At 38.4% G+C, this 20,699-nt stretch overlaps 1 protein-coding gene across 1 annotated transcript; it reads right to left on the minus strand.

The window, feature by feature from the left end:
* Positions 1–744: 744 nt before the first annotated feature.
* On the minus strand, positions 745–14,127 carry LOC140139331 (brefeldin A-inhibited guanine nucleotide-exchange protein 1-like). Its single transcript, XM_072161112.1, has 7 exons — positions 13,884–14,127; positions 9,713–9,743; positions 8,844–9,000; positions 5,928–6,074; positions 3,879–4,058; positions 1,497–1,698; positions 745–899 (listed from the first exon to the last, which is right to left on the minus strand). The coding sequence occupies exons 1-7, from the start codon at positions 14,005–14,007 to the stop codon at positions 745–747; spliced, it is 996 nt and encodes a 331-aa protein (XP_072017213.1). The 5' UTR covers positions 14,008–14,127.
* Positions 14,128–20,699: the final 6,572 nt, after the last annotated feature.

The raw sequence follows: 20,699 nt of genomic DNA on the forward strand, positions 1-20,699 counted from the left end.
CTGTGTTCATTCATGTGTTGTACATCAATATCTGATGGGCCATTACTAATACCAATCATCTGAGCATCAAGTGATTCAGCAGTTTCTATATCTAGTTCCTCTTGAGAGCCGGTATCATACGGTTTATCTGTGTCTTCTTCAGAGTCTTACCTGTGTTCATTCATGTGTTGTACATCAATATCTGATGGGCCATTACTAATACCAATCATCTGTGCATCAAGTGATTCAGCAGTTTCTATATCTAGTTCCTCTTGAGAGCCGGTATCATACGGTTTATCTGTGTCTTCTTCAGAGTCTTACCTGTGTTCATTCATGTGTTGTACATCAATATCTGATGGGCCGTTACTAATACCAATCATCTGTGCATCAAGTGATTCAGCAGTTTCTATATCTAGTTCCTCTTGAGAGCCGGTATCATACGGTTTATCTGTGTCTTCTTCTGAGTCTTACCTTTGTCATTCATGTGTTGTATATCAATATCTGATGGGCCGTTACTAATACCAATCATCTGTGCATCAAGTGATTCAGCAGTTTCTATATCTAGTTCCTCTTGAGAGCCGGTATCATAGGGTTTATCTGTGTCTTCTTCAGAGTCTTACCTTTGTCATTCATGTGTTGTATATCAATATCTGATGGGCCGTTACTAATACCAATCATCTGTGCATCAAGTGATTCAGCAGTTTCTATATCTAGTTCCTCTTGAGAGCCGGTATCATACGGTTTATCTGTGTCTTCTTCAGAGTCTTACCTGTGTTCATTCATGTGTTGTACATCAATATCTGACGGGCCGTTCCTAATACCAATCATCTGTGCATCAAGTGATTCAGCAGTTTCTATATCTAGTTCCTCTTGAGAGCCGGTATCATACGGTTTATTTGTGGTCTTCTTCAGAGTCTTACCTGTGTTCATTCATGTGTTGTACATCAATATCTGATGGGCCGTTACTAATACCAATCATCTGTGCATCAAGTGATTCAGCAGTTTCTATATCTAGTTCCTCTTGAGAGCCGGTATCATACGGTTTATCTGTGTCTTCTTCAGAGTCTTACCTGTGTTCATTCATGTGTTGTACATCAATATCTGATGGGCCATTACTAATACCAATCATCTGTGCATCAAGTGATTCAGCAGTTTCTATATCTAGTTCCTCTTGAGAGCCGGTATCATACGGTTTATCTGTGTCTTCTTCAGAGTCTTACCTTTGTCATTCATGTGTTGTACATCAATATCTGATGGCCGTTACTAATACCAATCATCTGAGCATCAAGTGATTCAGCAGTTTCTATATCTAGTTCCTCTTGAGAGCCGGTATCATACGGTTTATCTGTGTCTTCTTCTGAGTCTTACCTTTGTCATTCATGTGTTGTACATCAATATCTGATGGGCCGTTACTAATACCAATCATCTGTGCATCAAGTGATTCAGCAGTTTCTATATCTAGTTCCTCTTGAGAGCCGGTATCATACGGTTTATCTGTGTCTTCTTCAGAGTCTTACCTTTGTCATTCATGTGTTGTACATCAATATCTGATGGGCCGTTACTAATACCAATCATCTGAGCATCAAGTGATTCAGCAGTTTCTATATCTAGTTCCTCTTGAGAGCCGGTATCATACGGTTTATCTGTGTCCTCTTCAGAGTCTTTACTTTGTCTGCGTTCTTCTGCTTCTTCTTCTGCTTTTAGTTTGGCTTCCTGAACCTGCAAAATATAAATCAAACCAAATTAAAAGAAACATTAAACTTAAAGGGAGCTTCAGGGCCACATGATCAAAATGTTGCGAGATCAAGCCATAGAGGTGCCATTGTGCTATGCACAAAAACAAGACACTAAACGTCTCTCTACCCAGGTGTAGAAAGGTGTATATATGTGCATATACATTGCTGGGACTTACGAAAATAATTTTCTCAAAGCAAACATGTCTGGATAACAACTATTAATTGGACTATTCCATCTGAAATCCATACACCCTATGGAAGACATGACCTTAATATCCCACACAGGGAGTGTAGATTTCAAATGGAGTCATCCATTCAGGTAATCCCATTTAAAATCCACACTCCCTGTGTATGGGAGCTTAAAGTCATGTCTTTCATAGGGGGTGTATGGATTTCAACTGGAATAGCTTATTCTACTTCAGGGTTGTTGCACTGTCTTTTTTAATTAATCACAGCAGAAGGTGGGCAAATAATTTACCCACGTAACTTTTTGTTCCATCATACTGAAGATAACATTGAGCATTTGTGTGAGTGTCACTTGTGTAGTTGACACCCCACCCCACACCCCCAAACACACCCTAACACATTTAGCTTACCGCCTGCTCTTCCATCCTACTGAAGAAAGTAAATTATGAATAAAATACTGGACCGTAAATAAAGTTGGACTGTTTGTCTCTTGTCCTTAACATGGTCTAGTTTTTCCGCGCAATTTGTTTACCGGTTAAAACGCAGTTGTAATGCCGAAGAATTTATAAATGTTCTTTACTCTTTCAGAGACACTAGCACAATAGGATGGTTATCAGGGTTTTGCGAGTGGCTTGTTCAGAATCTTTATGGGCGTTACCGAGGCTTTTTAGCGCCTGTTTTTCTTTTGACCTGCTCAAAGGTCCAGTTTGGATAACCACACTTCCTAAAAGCTCCTTCAATATCTTTCTCACAAGGAACGTTGCTTTTCGTCGCTTATGGTTGTTTCTGCGCAATAATGGAGAGTGCGTATGACCCCAAGCTTGTAGACCAGTGGGTGGGGCGACCCAAACTGCAGGTAGTGATCTGTGTGGGTCGGCTTGCGGTATTACTACTGTTGTGAGCTTACGTTTTTTGTTAATCTGGACTGACATCTGGCAACTGCAAAGATGCTCCGGTATTGATCGTAATCGGAAACTGGTCACGTGTCAATCAGCAAGGAATATTGACAATATGAAAATTCACAAATTTCAAAAGATCAGTCCAGTATTTTATTCATAATTTACATTCTGATTCTACAACTGGATGATTCATAATATACATCAACATGGCATTGAGCATTTGTGTGAGTGTTGCTTTGGCTGTTGTCTGATTGAAACACCCACCCAAAACTCAAACACCCCCAAACACACCCCTCCCCCCACACACACTCCATCCTACTGAATATGACATTGAGCATTTGTGTGAGTGTAGCTTTGGCTGTCATCTGCTTGACACCCCCACCCCACACTCAAACACCCCCAAACACACCCACCCACACTCACTCATTTATCTTACCGCCTGTTGTTCCATCCTACTGGAGATGACATTAAGCATTTTTGTGAGTGTAGCTTTGGCTGTTGTCTGCTTGACACCCCCACCCCACACTCAAACACCTCCAAACACACCCCACACACACTCATTTAGCGTAGTGCCTGTTGTTCCATCCTACTGAAGATGACATTGAGCATTTGTGTGAATGTTGCTTTGGCTGTTGTCTGGTTGACACCCCCACCCCACACTCAAACACCCCCAAACACACACACACATTTAGCTTATCGCCTGTTGTTCCATCCTACTGAAGATGACATTGAGCATTTGTGTGAGTGTTGCTTTGGCTGTCTACATCTACATCTAAAGAAATACTGGACAGGACCAATTGGTATCGACGTCCAGACTCTGGTGGCATCACAAATGTCTAAAAACAACTCAACTGAGGGTGCATAATCCAAAGGTGCGCATAAAAACAGTGACTGGTGCAGAGTGGCTTAGTTTGATGAGGCTGGGGTCGAATCCACTGGCTCGCCTGTGTACAGCTGAGCTGAGTGTGTCTGTATGTAGCTCCAGACCTTGGTGTTGAACAATTTGCTTGATGTTGACTGGTTGACACCCCCACCCCACACTCAAACACCCCCAAACACACACACACATTTAGCTTACCGCCTGTTGTTCCATCCTACTGAAGATGACATTAAGCATTTGTGTGAGTGTTGCTTTGGCTGTCGTCTGATTGACAAGGTTTTTGCTGGCTAAGTAAATATTGTAACATGTTCTCACAACCTGAAGTAATGTTCCCTCATGTACCTCACATGTTGCTGAAGTCACTGCTGTCAGCAGGGCCTATTACAAAAAAAGATTCATATAGCAAAATTACAGAAAACAAGATCAATGTTGCATTTGACAGAAAAATTCAGATTTATAATAGCACAATTATATAAGATCATAGTGCTTCGCAAGTCACTGACCACTTTGGCTCAAGACCTGGCAAAAAAAGTAAGTAAAATAAGCAAACAAACTAACAAACAAACTAACTAACAAATGAAAGGTCTGTTTGCCCTGTCAGCTCATAATTTATTTGAATCGGCAGGTTGATCTTTTTTCCTTTTTTTCCCCTAAGATCTCAAAGTATTCTGTGGTATCTACAGCTTGTCATGGACCATTTGGTCAATGAAAAACGGTATCGATATATTGACACATTTTTTTAAGATGCAATTTTTATTTCTTCAATGTTTGTTAGTACTTAGGCCCCCTACATAACAAAACAACCATGCAAAGTAACTTCACACTCTTTCGGGAGATCTTCTAGAGCGGTTTGAGACGACATGATGGCTCAACTTGGAGTTGTTAATTGGGAGAAGGTAATTTGGGATAATCTAACCATGTGTGCCATATCGTTTGTGTATCGATACTATCATTGAGTGTACCAACATGTTGGAAGTCTATGAATTTTCTGACTATCGATACTTTCAGTAATCGATAACGGGCCTTGGTACACCAGAACTAAATTACAACACATTGTCTATGGAGCAGTGTAATACACATAATTATGTATAACCCGCAAACGCAACATCGGAATCAACTGAAATTTTGGGAATAAGCTTTTTTCTTGGATATCTATAGATGAGTTGACTTCTGACATCAATGCCTGGCAGTTTGCGCACACATTATCACAATTTTCATTGTTATTTGACTGGCATTATGTGCGCACATCATATTTTGTTAAGGGCTTGTGTTTTTAAAACTCCCGCCACATCACAATACGACTATTGAACAGTGTAGTGGTTGCATGGGTTCGCTCAAGCATAAAGATATACCGGTCCCTTGCCTTTGTTGATAAACATTGAGGTCAACTCATCTATAGAAAAATGTCATAAAAAGAGGATAAAGGATCATAAAATACTCTGGCTAAAATTAAGAGAAAATTCAACCAGAATGCCAATTACTTGACAGCAAGGGGTGTCTTAAGGGTGTCCAAAATGGTCAAAAATACCTTATTCTTCAAAATTAGGGTGTCCACTTCCTATTCACTCCATTGTAAAAATAAGAATTTTAGGGTGTCCAAATTGAAAACAGGGCGTCCAAATGACACCTGGACACCTCTCTGGCTAATGCCTTGCTTGACAGTAATGGCATTTGACAGCTGTTTTGAGGACAATTTGTCGTTTTAGTGCTGGTCATCAAGACCTACAATTCCCTTGAGTGCCGGTCAGGCAGGCTGAGTACTGGTTACAGCCGACCAGCACCGACCACCGTGGCTACAACCCTGCCTGTAAGTATTATTTATTCTTAAACACTTCAGAAGGTTCCTGCAATATTATTGGTTCTTACCCGTGTGATATGACATGATATCACACGGGTTAGCGCGTGTGCATCGACACGATTCGCGTACTCGCTATTGAACCAATCGGAGGCGCATAGCAACTACAAAATGTAGGATTTAATTTGATTAAAATTTGTATATAAAACTTGCGATATTTTTATTTGAATTGAAGTGTTTAAGAATGAGAATAAAGGTATTGTTTTTAGCCGCTGCCGTGCATCTATCGTCTCATATAACACAAACGACATCATTATTTTTGGCGTAAAACATTCACCTCGTTGTTTTGCTTAAAATAATTATGTCGCCCGTGTTATATGAGACGATAGATGCACTCCAGCGGCTAAAAACAATACCTTTATTCTCTAAGTAAAAACCGCAAGTATAATTACCTTTATAATTTGTAGTTGAACGCCCTCATCAGTCTGCGTTCCAATAAAACAGCCACATATTGTCTCTATAATGCGGTCTATCAGTTTCTTCCCAGGCGTAGTACTGTCAGGGCCATCACCAGTCAAGTGACCATACGCAATTAATTTCTGTTAACGAGAGAGACAAAAAATGACAAGAATTTCAATAATGGAAAGATGGCATCTCCCACTGGTGGTTTGCATAGACTGGCATAAAATGTACCGTATCAAGGGTTTAGGGCAAGAAAGTCCTACACTTTGATCAGCTCGTAATCGGCGGGCCTTATAGCATCGCGGATTAATATCTTTATATTTTATTACAAGAATTGTCTTGTGACATCTTGCCAGAAGCATCTCAAATTATTCATTCAAGTCCAATACATTGTATATTTTCTTTAACTAGCAAAATACAGACCAGACGGGTCAACTATGACACTTTTAATGAGGGTCTACTTTTCAGCGTAGTGATAAAAGCCTAATGATTCCCGCCGATTATGTGCTGATCAAACTGTATTTGCAATAGCTGCCAGGTATTATTTTTAGATGTGTACAATATAGAATGCAGAAATTATCCAAATGACTATAGGGCAGCTATTGCAGATATGACCTTCTGGTCCTAAACCCTCGATGTATGCTGTATAAATTTCATGATGTACCATATCGGGTGTTTAGGGCAAGAATGCCCTGTCTGCAAACATATAGCTACCATGTGCCATATTTTCAGATTGGGTACAATATAGAATGCAGATATTATCCAAATGTCTATGGGGCAGCTATTGCAAATTTTTTAGCACCTTCTGGCTCTCATCTCTATTCATTTCATTATTGCATCAAGTAATTTTGTGTGCACTTATTCTATTACGAAGCAATTTAAGACGTCTACGCTACTCAAATGTCACTCACCGGAGCACTTTCAGTAGCTTTCACCAGGTCAACCGGCGTCTTCAGCGGATGTTATGGCTCTGAAGATTTGCTGTTGCTAGTGATGTTGTTGGAACACCTCCGATGACGTCACAGATGTAGATGACGTCAAACTTGAAGATGTGGCGCCCCTTGGTTCCCTCTTACATCTGTGACGTCATCGGAGGTGTTCCAACAACATCACTAGCAACAACAATCTTCAGAGCAATAACATCCGGTGAGTGAAATTTGAGTAGCATAGAAGTCTTAAATTGCTTCCTATTTACGTTTACCGCTATGTATGACCATACATCATTAAATTCTATTGTTTCAAGATTTCATAGATGAGGGTCATTCCAAAGGTTCTGGTCACAAATTGGTACATAATCAGGCCTTCACGTTGGAGCTCGATCAATCACACTCCTGGTTTTGTTGAGGAGCTCGATCAAGCTTCTCAAAATCACTCTCCTGCGATTTTTGAGGAGCTCAATTTGATGAACATGATGAAAGGTGCTAAAATGTTTGGTTTGCCGAGTGAATTCACTCAGTGGCTAAAAAATAGTCAATGGAATCCAACAGACAGGCGATGTTACGTACCGGAGGATTTTAACATCACCAAAAATCAGTCCTTTTTAAGTTTGAATTTCATTTGTTTTAACAATGTTTACTGTGCAATTCAGAATTTCCACGGCAATATCTGTGCCCAGCCATTATTTACATTGACCGATCTTCAAAACACGCCGCAAATTGAAAACAAAATGGTCGTATATGCGATCCCGAACCATGCCTCCTTTTTCGCGATCGTTCTAATGGAGAAAGCGAACTCAAGACTTGTATTTTCGAACGATAATGAGATGACCGATGAGATTTTGGTCTCAAGTCGATTGTCACCCTATTTCGTTCGCAGAGCCTTTACTAGCACGCTCTTTCAAAAGATCGGTATTCAGAGTGACTGATGTGATACAGTTCTTGGAGTATTTATTTTTGACATTTCGTCTGAAATGAGCGTCAGTAAAATTAATTATCTCTTCAAAATAATATTAAACATGAATAAGGAGCGCTGTTATTAACGCTCCTGACTATGCTTTGAGGTGCGCGGTAGGAGCGCCTGCGCGATCGCGCTCCTTAAAAATGAAGGCCTGTACATAATGTGGATTAGTTAAAGACCCATTCAGTGATTCTAGCGCAAGTGTAAAAAAATTAAAATTGTTTATTTGCTTAAAAGTGAAGGATAAGTCATTCAAATTGTCATTTGGCATTTTTTAAATAAAAAAATTGGCAAAAAACAAAAAAAAAGCAGTATTGACGAAGTTGAAGCCCCATTCAAATGCATGTAGCTAATTTATATACTGTCAGTAAATAAATTACCGTACAGATTCATGCAAAATGTCTTATTTTTGTCTTAAATATGCAGCTTTCGGCTGAACCACTAGCAGGCTATGTTAGTACATCTATGGCAATGACAAAGTTACCAAAATCTGAATTTTGATGATTTTTACGATCGTCCGGATGAGTAAATCACTGAATGGGCCTTTAATGTGGAACTAACATTTGCAACTCAATTTGCTGTGTTGTGCGGAAACGTGACAGGTGTTGTGACGTCTGATGTCACAACACCTGATGTCATCACAACATCATAATTCATGCATGGCAAAATGATGGCATAACAATGTCATCTTGGTTTAGATTATTCATCCAGTAGTTCAAAACATTATTTTGTAAATTCTCGAACTAAAATTTGCAACTTAATTTGCTATGTTACACCGAAACGTGTCAGGAGTTGTGACGACTGATGTCACATCACCTGACGTCATCACAACATCATCAATCAGATATCTGATGAAGTCCAATGTCCAATGCTGTGTTAACAATTTGTGGTGAGTTACATTGGCATGCTAGCTCAAATGGGAGGAAGCAGTTTATAACTGAGATCATGTTTGATAAATAAATGCAAAGGGCACCTGTTTGTGCTCTGTGGAAAGAAGGAAAAAAACTTACTTGTAAGCAGTCCAATGCTGTGTTGACAATCCGTGGTGACTTAGATTGGCATGCTAGCTCAAATGGGAGGAAATACTTGTCGGCAGCGATGAAATTCACTTGTGTTTTTGGTAATGGTAAAGCTGAAGATGAGGAATTGTCCTCTACTGCTGCAGATCTGAATAGTAAAAAGCAAACAAGATTCCACTTAAATAAATCTGTTAAGTATATTATTAATTTAAAACCACTTTCATGAAAATCCACAGTCTCATTAAATTATAGAAAGGTATACGAAGAGTTTCAATTGCGATTTTCTAGAAATGTGGGTTGTTTTTTTTAGATACACCAGTATGTAAAGCTACAATTTCTCTGTGATACGGAAAAACAGAAAAATTCACAGAATTCAGGGTTTGCTCACGGAAATTTAAAAATGCCACAAACTAGAGAAAAACTATGTAAAATATCTAACCTTTGTGTTGATTTGCAAAATAAAACAAAGAAAAGTGATTATTTAGCAGTAATCAACCATTGCACAATCCATTCTAGCATTACTTCTAGGCCTATGATGCAAGAGTCTGGCCATACTACAGTAAAAGGTAAGCCAAAATATACTTTTAAAACTAACTTTTCAGTGCTTTATAATGGAAAAAGGAAAATCCCGGAAATCATCCAATTTGTAACAGATTTTAAATTTTGTAACACAGAGAAATTGTGGCTTTACCAGTATGTGATGCGTCCGACGAAATGTTTAGGAATACACCTAAATGTATTAGGAATACATGCACATACACCCAAATGTATTAGGAATACATACACATACACATACACCCAAATGTATTAGGAATACACCCAAATGTATTAAGAATACACCCAAATGTTCACTGACTTACCCCTGATCCTTAGATTCTGCCTTTATTTCTCCTGAAAATGAAACAAAACAAAAAACACATCAACAGTGATCATGATCATCAAATTATATGCAAATTATGAATTTTAAACTATCTCTTGAAAATGTAATGAGTACTAACTGCAATACATGTACATCAAATGAAAGCTTGTTCGAATTTATAAACTCATAATTATCAGCTATAAATTTTATCTATTCATGCTTACAAGTGAGAACCTGTGATCAAGCTAAATGAGTCTGATGTCGATCAAAAGTTCCATAATTCAGTTTTCAATTTCATTACACGAGACATTCTCATAGCTTTATTTTGCTGGAAACCCCAATACAATTGGGCTTACAGTTCCAGGGATATGGCCAGTTTAGTGTAGCTAAGAACAATGAAATACAAAGTAGTAAATTAAATACTGTTCTTGGCTATATCACACTCATTTCGCTTGATCGCATTACAATAATTGTTCTCAAGATTCACTACACAGTGTACAAAAAATGCCAAGATTTTCAGTCACAACATGTGTTTCACTCTATGCATCTGGGACATGTGTTAGTGTGCCACCTATTCACTTAACTGCGATTTTAGTGCCGGGTGAAATTTATATTAAATGGTAAAAAAATTGAAATTTTAATAAGAATTGCTCATAATTACTGATTGTTCATTGATTTTGGAACATTTGAGACTGGAGTGCCGGGTATTTGGGCTCAAAATTAACTTGAGTCAGCGTTCGAAATAAGTGGTTGTCCGGGACAACCACAATGAACGTCGGACAACCCAAAATGCTGACGGCAGTTGTCCGAGGGACAACCATAAAAATGTGTAGCAATGTTACCAAGTAAGCTTAACATAAAATGCATTGCATAAAACGTGAAATGTTCAGAAGAAATCATGACCAAAAATGTTGTTTTCCCATAAATTTGTAGCAAGTATTTTATAAACATCATGATAAAATGCGTACCGGTACTCAATTCTAACCTTTATAGCAGGTGTGCAGTATCGATCGGTACACGAGCTAGCACATGGCCATGACATGGCCCCTGGTAGAAAAACCTGACCAGAGTGACTTGACCTCTGACTCCAAGTCTCTGACGTCAGTTTTAGTTTCAAGACCCCCTGAAGCTATACACTGCAGACTGTGCATAAAAAAAAATAGTTTCAAAATACCCATTTTGTCATCCGGGGAAAACCCAATGAGCTCATGAATAATTAATGAGATACTTTATGAATGGAAATGTTTACGTCTTTTGACTTCTTGAAAAGGATGAATTCTGATGGCTTTTAAGCATAAAATCCGGCACAAATATGAATTTATTGATGATAAATAAATGATGGACATTAAACCTGTATTTTCTTGGATATATTTTGATGTTTTATAATAGCAACAAGGTGAGTTTGGGAAAGGTGTGTGACATGTGAATACTGGCGGCAGTGTGTTTTTAAAGCTTGCAACTTAATTTTTTACGGCTCAAAAAGTTCATATAAATTTCGGACAACCAAAAATATGTTCGGACAACCAAACAATTTTTTAAGGTTGTCCGGCGGACAACCTCAAAATTAGTGCTGTAATCGATTGTCGTAAGTATCGATAGTCGGAAAATACATAGACTTCCGACATGTCGAAACACTCAATGTCCCTACCGATCTACCCAAACGACATGGCACACATGCTTAGATTATCTCAAATCAGGTCTCAAATTACCGTCAAATACTCAAATTACCGTCTCCCAATTTAGTTTTAGCTGTTAGGCTTCAATACACTTGTTGTTAACTTGTTTCTGGAACTTACTGATAATAAAATTGGTAAACTCAAATCCGTGTTTCAAACTGCGTGAGTATCGATAGTAGTATCGACATGTCGGATGTTTGCCTCCCGACATATCGATACCCAGAAAGCTTATCGATTACAGCACTACTCAAAATATTTCTTAATTCGAACGCTGACTTGAGTGCCGGGTAGAAATTAAGAGTGCCGGAGCGTCCGCCCGCCACCGCCCAGCATAGCTACAACTCTGACCGCGATAACTACTCCCTATTCCAGAAAAATACAGAACTAATTTTTTTGAATTAAGAAAATATTATCCTGTTTTGCCAAATGAAACACAGCTAAATCCTAATCCTTTAGTTAGTCCTAACTATAGAAAAATTATCAAATTTGTGGACATCGTGGAACATTCAACTACGCTTGTTACTCGCGACTAATCATGCTAACTACACGCACGTACTACGCTACTCTACGCGTCCATATTAGCGAGGCTATTTGCGTACAACTGCTTACTACGCACAGCCACGCAAAGAGTATGTTCCACGATGTCCACGAATTTGATAATTTTTCTATAGCAATAAAAGTCAAATTTTAATATTTAGCCAATTTTTGGAAATAAGGGCCAAAAACGAGAACTAGTTCTAGTTCCTCGAGGGGGGGTGGCCGCGAAGCGGCCAACGAGGCACTATGGCTGGTGTCAACAATATTTTCTACAAAGATTTGCCGATTGTCGACAAGCATGGATCAATTGTCAACAAAAATTAATCTTTTTTTTTTAAATTGCCATTAAAAATATTAATCTTGAGAAATGCTTAAGATCATATCCTTAACATCGCCATTATTATTGCTAAGTCTAAGAAGTTAGAATATGCACATCCCCAAGGGCCATAACGCTCATTCTACAAAATCCGGTGCCAATAGCCTTTTTTCCATTCTTTGGTCCACAAACACTTTGTCGAGCATTTAGGGCATCAAATATTTTGTTTTTCTGGTAGAACTCAACGAGATCTACACGGACATATATAGTTGTCCATACTTTAAATGCTTTCTTCAGCCTGATTAACCCTTGCAAAGGCTCAAAAATCGCTAAAAATGCGTTTCCACTGCTCAAGTGTCATATCTGACCCTGAATATTTTCTTTGAATAAATGCGATTTCTTTACATATTTGTTGTTTTTTAATTAGATAACGCACCATCATATTGTTTATCAACATTATTTTTTAGTGATTAAAACGTCTTTGTGTAATTCTAAAATAAATTGCACTTTCCACCAAAACGCTGTGAGCTATGTTACCCTTTTTTAACACACGTTATTGGAAAGAAGTAAAACAGAGGTATCAATTTAATTTGCGGTTTTTGAAAGGAAACACTCATAGGTTTTTAAAAATAATATGTGAAAGCTACCAATGGTCGAACCCCATTTATATTAGAATTAACCGACATAACGTTCTAACGTTCGCAAATCACATTAAAAACATTAAAACCCGTGAACTACGTTACTGTGAGCTACGTTACACACTCATTTATGCATCTTCAAAACTTCTATGAAATGGTGAAATCGGTTTTACATTTCACTCAAGTGATCTTTAGTTTGCATTTTATGACCTTGGATTGAGTAAAACCAACCCATTTTGTAGTCGGTAACGTAGCTCACATTACATTGAGTTTTAGTAAAAAACATGATGACTTCCTGAAAAAAAAATATGCAAGTGGTGTTGGCAATTTTTTACATCTGAAAGTAGTGATACATTTACTCTTAAAAAACACAAAAAGCAGGTCATTTTGAACAACTTTATTTTTTTTCAATTTTTATAGTGGATTGGCACCGGATTTTGTAGAATGAGCGATAACTTCCAAAGTCAAGTGGCCTGGGTGGGGGCGCTCAGGAGTCAGGAGGAGGAGGGCGGGGCGTGTCGGTCAGAATTTCAAAAACCACATCACTACTCAACACAGATATCATGCATGCACATGATGCATGACATCATGTACTATGAGATCAGTTTTAAGTTCAACATTGAGCTGATCACTCAACAACACAAGTAATTTCCTTCAATATAAACCTGAGCTTTAATTATTTCATAGCTTCAATAACACTAGTTCATTAAACGAAATAAGATCACCATCCATGATGAACAGGATGAAAACAAGCACTCCACTGCCACTGGCACTGGCACTGCACTGCACTGCACTCACTGACATAATTTCCTGAAACTCGACTCCTTTAGTTTTACATTTCCTGAAAATGTGTATTTCCCTATACTTTGTACAGGGAAGATCCAAACAAAATTTCCTGAAATCGGAAATTTCCTGAAGATTGACATCCCTGCATGAATATCCCTGCTTTACTTTGGCTTTAATACTCAAGTTTACTTTGGCTTTAAACTCAGAATGATGACTTACCAAGTGCCACCTCACAAGCCTTTTTCAGTTGCGAATTGTACGATTTCTTCGTTTCCTTGTCGTTCAATATCTTTTCTAACGCACGCCTAAGGAACATATCTTTACCCTGTGGTATATCACCCATGTTTGATTTATCTTTTCCCTCTCTGAGGAGGGCTATTGCGTGTGGGAAATGACTGTAAACTGCCTAAATCTGGGTTGTAATGCCAGCAGCGTTTCGTCAGTGTCTAAGGGCAGCCATCTTGGATGAAAATCACGTGACTAGAAATGTTGGACAGGGAGAGGGCGCTAAAAAGTCTCCGTGCAGCGCCAGACGGGGTGAGTCCACAGTAAAAGATGACAGGTGGGCCTCACTGCTCACCTGACGTTTAATTGGTTTTAAGGGTTGGCGTATGAACGTTTGGACAGTAACTGACAGTATTTTCTGTGTTGGGACATGAGAGCTCATCATACATTTCGAATTGCATTCTGAATACGAAGAATGTCCTTCTGATATCAAATAATTTGAATTTTTTTAATTCGCGATAATAGGCCTAATAATAGGCCTACACATTTTATGGAAAATGATTTAAAATTATTGATAATTTTGATATCTAAATCTATGATATAACAAGGCCGACGATTAATTGAAAATTTTGACCTTTCGTATTGAAGATATGGATTTTTTTCCCCGGCCAAAAAAAATTAGGTTTTTTGGGGGAAAATGTATACATGGTCAAAATTTTCAATTGTTCGTCGGCTCTTCATCCCAGCTACATACAAATCATTTTATAGATTTAGAAAGTTTACTTCGAGAACTGTTACGGTAAATATTAAAATTTTAAAAATATCCAATTTTAATAATTTGTCATAAAATTTGTATTATGTCGCGAATACCAAAAATATGTAGTTAATGTTACATTTTTATTTTATTTTATTTTATTTTATTAGATTTATTAGATTATTTTATTTGTCATGCAATACAAATTTAATGCTAATTGTTAATGTTGATAAACAAGTTTATAGTGATTTACTTGCAAGTGTTTTTGTGGATAACTCTTATCTTAAAATTAAAAAAAAATGCCTCATCGTTTTCCTGACAGATACTCAAAACTGCTAGCAATGTCAATTTTACGTGAAAACTGATCCCGGGGGGTCACTCCCATTGTGGCCTGTTACACCATCCGCGATAATGAAAACGCGTAAAAGGGTCGTTTTTCGTGGTAGGCACGATACGCGCGTATCGCGTTTAGGGTGTCAAAAACATGAAAAATTGGAAAAAAGGGTAGCAAAATTGCAATTTCTAAATACGCGGAAATGAAATTTAGGGTATGAAATTTGATGTTAGGAATGAAATCCCTGTTTAGGGTGTCGTTTTAGCCAAGGGTTAAATCCTTGTTTAGGGTGCTTTTCAAAAGCTGATTATCGTGGATGGTGTACAGGCCACAATGGGACTGACCCCCCCCCCCGGGAAACTGATGTATTTGTCACTTTTGCACACTTTACACATCACCAACAACAACAACAACAAAAAAACGTGCCCTCTTCACTTTTCCAAACTTTTAATCCTCGATCATGCGAACAAAATGTGGGTTGATCACATAGAGGAAAGTACTCTGTGGTTGATCATTATTTCTGGCACGCCTGTACAGTCATGATGGTACGTACACGCGCGCAGTGCGTCGAGGCCCCAGACAAACGAGGCCCCGAGCACTAGGTCGAGGCGTACATGCACGCAGGCAGTGCGCATCGAGGCGTAAACGCACGGCGCACGGTAACGGCGCGTGCGGGTCTAACTAGCAACAAAACCATGATGATAATAATAATGCGATTTCATAAAAAACACAACCCGGGCTGTGAAATATCTATAGGCCTACACTGAAGTGATGCCAATCTGAAAATCATCATGGATATTGGCTTCAACACCGACACAGTAACTACCAACAGGCTTCACTACAAAGCTGGGTCATGTTTACCGCCTATTAAATTCCATCAGGTACCAGCTATACAGCTAAAAGATGCCCTGAAGCTACAGCCTAGGAATTTCCCCATTGAGCCAATGGGGCCTAATCGTCACTGGGAAAAGTTTGACCATAATAACCTGCCAAATATAACGTAAGTAGTTTTTTAAAGCGCGCAAAAATTCTGCTCAAATCATCACTGAAGATTACGGAGCCTCATGGGTGACATGTAACAAATATTTTTTTTGAAAATTATGAAAATTATCCCGAGATAATCAGGTTATCCCGGGATAATCAGGTTATCCCGGGATAATTATCCCGAGATAATCAGGTTATCCCGGGATAATCAGGAGAATTATCCCGAGATAATGAGGTTATCCCGGGAGAATCAGGTTATCTCGGGATAATTATCCCGGGATAACCTGATTATCTCGGGATAATTATCCCGAGATAACCTGATTATCTCGGGATAATTTAAAAGCTGATTATCCCGGGATAACCTGATTATCTCGGGATAATTATCCCGGGATAACCTGATTATCCCGGGATAACCTGATTATCTCGGGATAATTATCCCGAGATAACCTGATTATCTCGGGATAATTTTCAAAAAAAATATTTGTTACATGTCACCCATGAGGCTCCGTAGAAGCCCCCTTAAGCACTCATACTCAGACATCTTAAATGCCGATATTAGCAATAGCATAATTATTAGCAGTAGGCCCTAAAATTAGATGGGAAGGGTAATATTTCTCTTTGGTATAAATTCTTGTCACCGCACAGACACACCACTCACAGATTCAAGAAATGACAAGAATTTTACACAGTAAAAGTTCAAAACATTATTGGGTGTGTGTGTGGGGGGGTGTGGGGGGTGATAGGGGGTGGGGCACTGGCTATTTTCACAATTCGTTTTGGCTGTGAAAAGTCGGTAACAGGTCGGCACCGTGACCTCAAATTTAAAAAAAAAATAATTAAAAGGCTATTTGTAAAGTAGGCCTAAATTGCGACCAAAATATTTGTTTAGAGTTTTATGGAAGCCCGGGTGAATTCTTGTTTAATAGGGTCCGGGTTTGTTTATTTATTTTTTAAATCTCATCTTGTTTAGGCCTAGGCCTATATTAAATTTTCAATCATTATTTTTCTAGACCATTCACGGAGAAGCCTATAGTCAGGGCGCCACCCCCAAATAAAGTGGTCGTCCAAGTTGAGTCACCTCAAAAGAGGGCGGACAGAACAACGCGAGATGTGAGACAGACAAAGACAGGACAGGACAGGACAGTATGGGACGACAGAAAAGATGGTCCGTTTCGTCCAGACGAGCAAGGATACACCACAAAACAGGTAGGGGCCTATGCACTATACATAACTGTACCAGCCTGTTTGAATCAATTGATTTTTTTGCAAGATCTGGATGTGCTCTGCATTTCATCGAGGTATTTTTGTTGATAGTAAATCAGTACAGAAAGAGAAAATTGAAATGGAAGAAATGCATTGTGGGAAGTGTAAGATACCTTCTCTGTTCGACACCTTGTGCTTGTGGGTTCAATTCCCGGCGGTGGAGATTTGCTGGGATACACAGGGTGGGCAAAGAGGGGTAAAAAGGGCGTGCAAGCAAAAAATCAGGGCGGCCAGCATCCCACGGGGGGGGGCAAGACTTTTCAAAGCTAATGCTGGGATATTGATTTGGGGAAAGAATGTCTGAAATTAGTTGGCAACCTCTGTAGATTAAATTCAGACTTCCGCTCTCCCCATAATACATTTAGAATTGGGTAAATGAATCACAAAAGTACTCCGTCCTTCGGCGGGGACGTTAAGACGTCGGTCCCGTGTACAGAGAGCCATTCCTGTAATACAGTAGGCCTACAAATGAACCGGGCAAATGAATTTGGAGAAAACCTTCTGATAATTACAAACACTCGCTGAGCAGCAAGACCTTCCCTCTGAGCTTTTAATCCGATAAGCTGATTATCTATTTGTTTTCATGAATTGGAAGACATTCTTTGATGTATTACTGAGCTCAATCATCTGAAATTACTGGAGCGTGAGCCACCCAGGCTGGTGGCTCAGCATAGTATTTTATTAACAGAAGGTTTTCTCCAAATTCATTTCCTAATGAAAGGTTTAACGACGATGGGAAGTTAATCACTCTATCCTACAGGCACAAAAATTGCCTTTTACAAGATAAGACTCTTAGAAGAAAGATTCCAAGTTGAACCTCAAAAGGTTTGTAAGCTGTCCTGTGTATGTACCTTGAACATTTCTACCAATAACTAAACTGGGTTCTGTAAAGCTTGGTAAAGACCAGATAGAAAACACCCAAATGTATTAGGAATACACCCAAATATAATTATTAGGAATACACACAAATGTATTGGGAATACACCCAAATGTATTAGGAATACACCCAAATATAATTATTAGGAATACACACAAATGTATTGGGAATACACACAAATGTATTAGGAATACACCCCACAATTTTTTGGGGAGTAATCCTGCAGTTGTTGATTCTGTACTTTAGAACTTGTTTGTACTCATTTTAATACATTTTTGATGGTCATGAAAATGTAGGCCTACAATTCTGACATTTTTAAATATTCGTTTGTTTGTTTGTTTAGGTACCTCGTGAGACAATAGAAGACTTGTGTCATTCTCTTTGTTGGAGTACTACGACTGGAAAAGCAACAAAAGAGGCGTGCTTACCAACAACAAAAGTAAGGGCACGTGACATGATGGTAGTACAGCATGAATGTCTACTTCGACTCTTCCGAATTCTGAGGCCAATATTTAAAAGTTTCTTTTCAAGTCAGTCATTCTTTCCTTCATTCTTTCTTTCTTTTGATATTTTCAACCATTCCTTTTGAGCTCCTCTTTTGTGCTTTCTTTGTTTTCTTTCTTTCTTTTCGTTCTTTCTGTTTTCTTTCTTTCTTTCTTTCTTTCTTTCTTTCTTTCTTTCTTTCTGTCATTCTTTTTTCTTTCTTTATTTATTTCTTTCGTTCGTTCTTTCTTTCGTTCTTTCTTTCTTTTATCTTTCTTTTCTTTCTTTCTTTTTTTTTTTCGTTCGTTCTTTCATTCTTTCTTTCTTTCTTTCCTCCTTTCGCCCTTTCTTGCGCTCTTTCTTGCGCCCTTTCACCATGTTCACTCTTTTACCTTTTTGCTTCTTTCGCTCTTTCTTTCACTTTTACTTTACTTTTGTTTCACTAGCACTCTTCGATATTCTGTAATTACTATTTTGTAATTCCTTTCCCGCTCTTTTTTGATATATTACGGTATCTTATAACTTTTTAGGTGACGCCACCATCGACCACACTCGAAGAAAACGCTGATATCCCCATGCGTCGACCAAAACGGTACGAATCCCGTCCGTGTCTATGGCAACAAATAGCCCCGATATGGGACAAGTTGCAGGATCGATCGCATGTCGGGGAAAATGTTGGCAAAGTTGGAACGAGAGAAAAAGTATTAACAAAAGAATCCGACACATTCAGGTATGTTGAATTAGGCCTACTCACTTGGACCACAGTGTTTGATCTCTTATAAATTTCCCACTCGTTTATCCGCTTTGGTTAAAACATTTTAATAACTTAGGCCTATTATTTGTAAATTCATACAACTAGTCCAATAAGATTATACTAGTTGTGAGCCGACTGAAATAATTGTTTTGGTTTATTCTAACCACTTTTAAAGGTTTCTTTACATATCAAAATACATTTGATCAACTTTTCAGAAACAGGAGAAAAAGGGGGCGCAATGAAGTTTCTGTTTTTATTGGGACACCCTGTACAACTAAAATGGCCAAATAGGCAGGGGTCTAATTAAAAACCATACTAATGTATTCCTCTCATGGTAATGAATTAGAAAAAAGATAGTAACAGGTTGGCATATCTCCGATGCACAGCTCTCTCTAATTGTACGGTCAAAATGTTAAATGTTGGAGTCCACAAGGGTCACAAAGTAAAAATGCTCCAAGTTTGATCGAAATGGTCTTAAATTGTTCCCCTTGCAAAACGTTTTAAACAAAGAATATTTTGCTATAACTTAGCGGTCATCAGGTCAACAAATGTCAAAGTCAAATCAAGCAATTGTGTTTTTGTTTCTAGCTGGTCAACTATAATAAGCATAAAAGAATTTTCTCAAATGACATTGATAAGAACTGTATTTTCTGCTTTCAAGTTAATCATGCAGATGCTTGTAGGCCCTATTTAATAAATCATGAACTGATGCTCCTAAAACAAGTATTCCTGAAAAAAATTGGTGTCAGTTCCAATTTACAATGTAACTATTATTTTAATGTAATGTTAAAGAGAAGTTTTGCACTGCAGCACTGACAAGAACATTTAGTGGTAGTTCATTAATTTTATCTTTAAATAGGCCTAATTATACACTTGTAAACATAGGCGTGCGTGTTTTGGCCCAACGTCAGCCTTCTATTCTTCAAATTTTTTCACAGGAGGAAGATGGCGAATTTCATCATTCGATATCAGCAAAGTATCAGGCCCTTGCAACTCCTATACCAGCGCAATACAAAAAGATTTTTGTTTAATTAACACTGGACATGCTGGATGTTTTTATAAAAATGTTGTATGTGATGAAGAAGGGGGCTGGTGGTTTATTTGTGTAAAGGTCAAAATAGGATTCGGATAGGGTCAGGACTCTGTTTTGTCATCTTCCTTCTGTGGGTCTTTGAACCTGCTCATTGTCTGGTGTTTTTCTGCCGAAAGCAGTATGTATTGGAATTTTAACCTGAAACACGACTATTGGGCGGAATAATAGCCGGATTGCCATGACAAATCATTCTGTCAAGTATAAATATTAATAGCGTTCAGGTTTGGGCTACGTTTTCCATGTTGCCGCGAAGTTCTTACAGTACAAA

Source organism: Amphiura filiformis, chromosome 18 (genome assembly GCF_039555335.1).
Source record: "Amphiura filiformis chromosome 18, Afil_fr2py, whole genome shotgun sequence".
In the NCBI taxonomy this organism is placed as follows: Eukaryota; Metazoa; Echinodermata; class Ophiuroidea; order Amphilepidida; family Amphiuridae; genus Amphiura; species Amphiura filiformis.

What these genes read in the sequence shown, in the direction of transcription:
- LOC140139331 (XM_072161112.1), bottom strand. Translation starts at nt 14,007, where the DNA reads ATGGGTGATATACCACAGGGTAAAGATATGTTCCTTAGGCGTGCGTTA. An exon ending in GGCTTGTGAGGTGGCACTTG is followed by an intron (nt 9,744 to 13,883) that starts GTAAGTCATCAT and finishes TTTCATTTTCAG; the next exon opens with GAGAAATAAAGGCAGAATCT. An exon ending in TTCAACTACAAATTATAAAG is followed by an intron (nt 4,059 to 5,927) that starts GTAATTATACTT and finishes TTTTTGTAATAG; the next exon opens with GCCCTGCTGACAGCAGTGAC.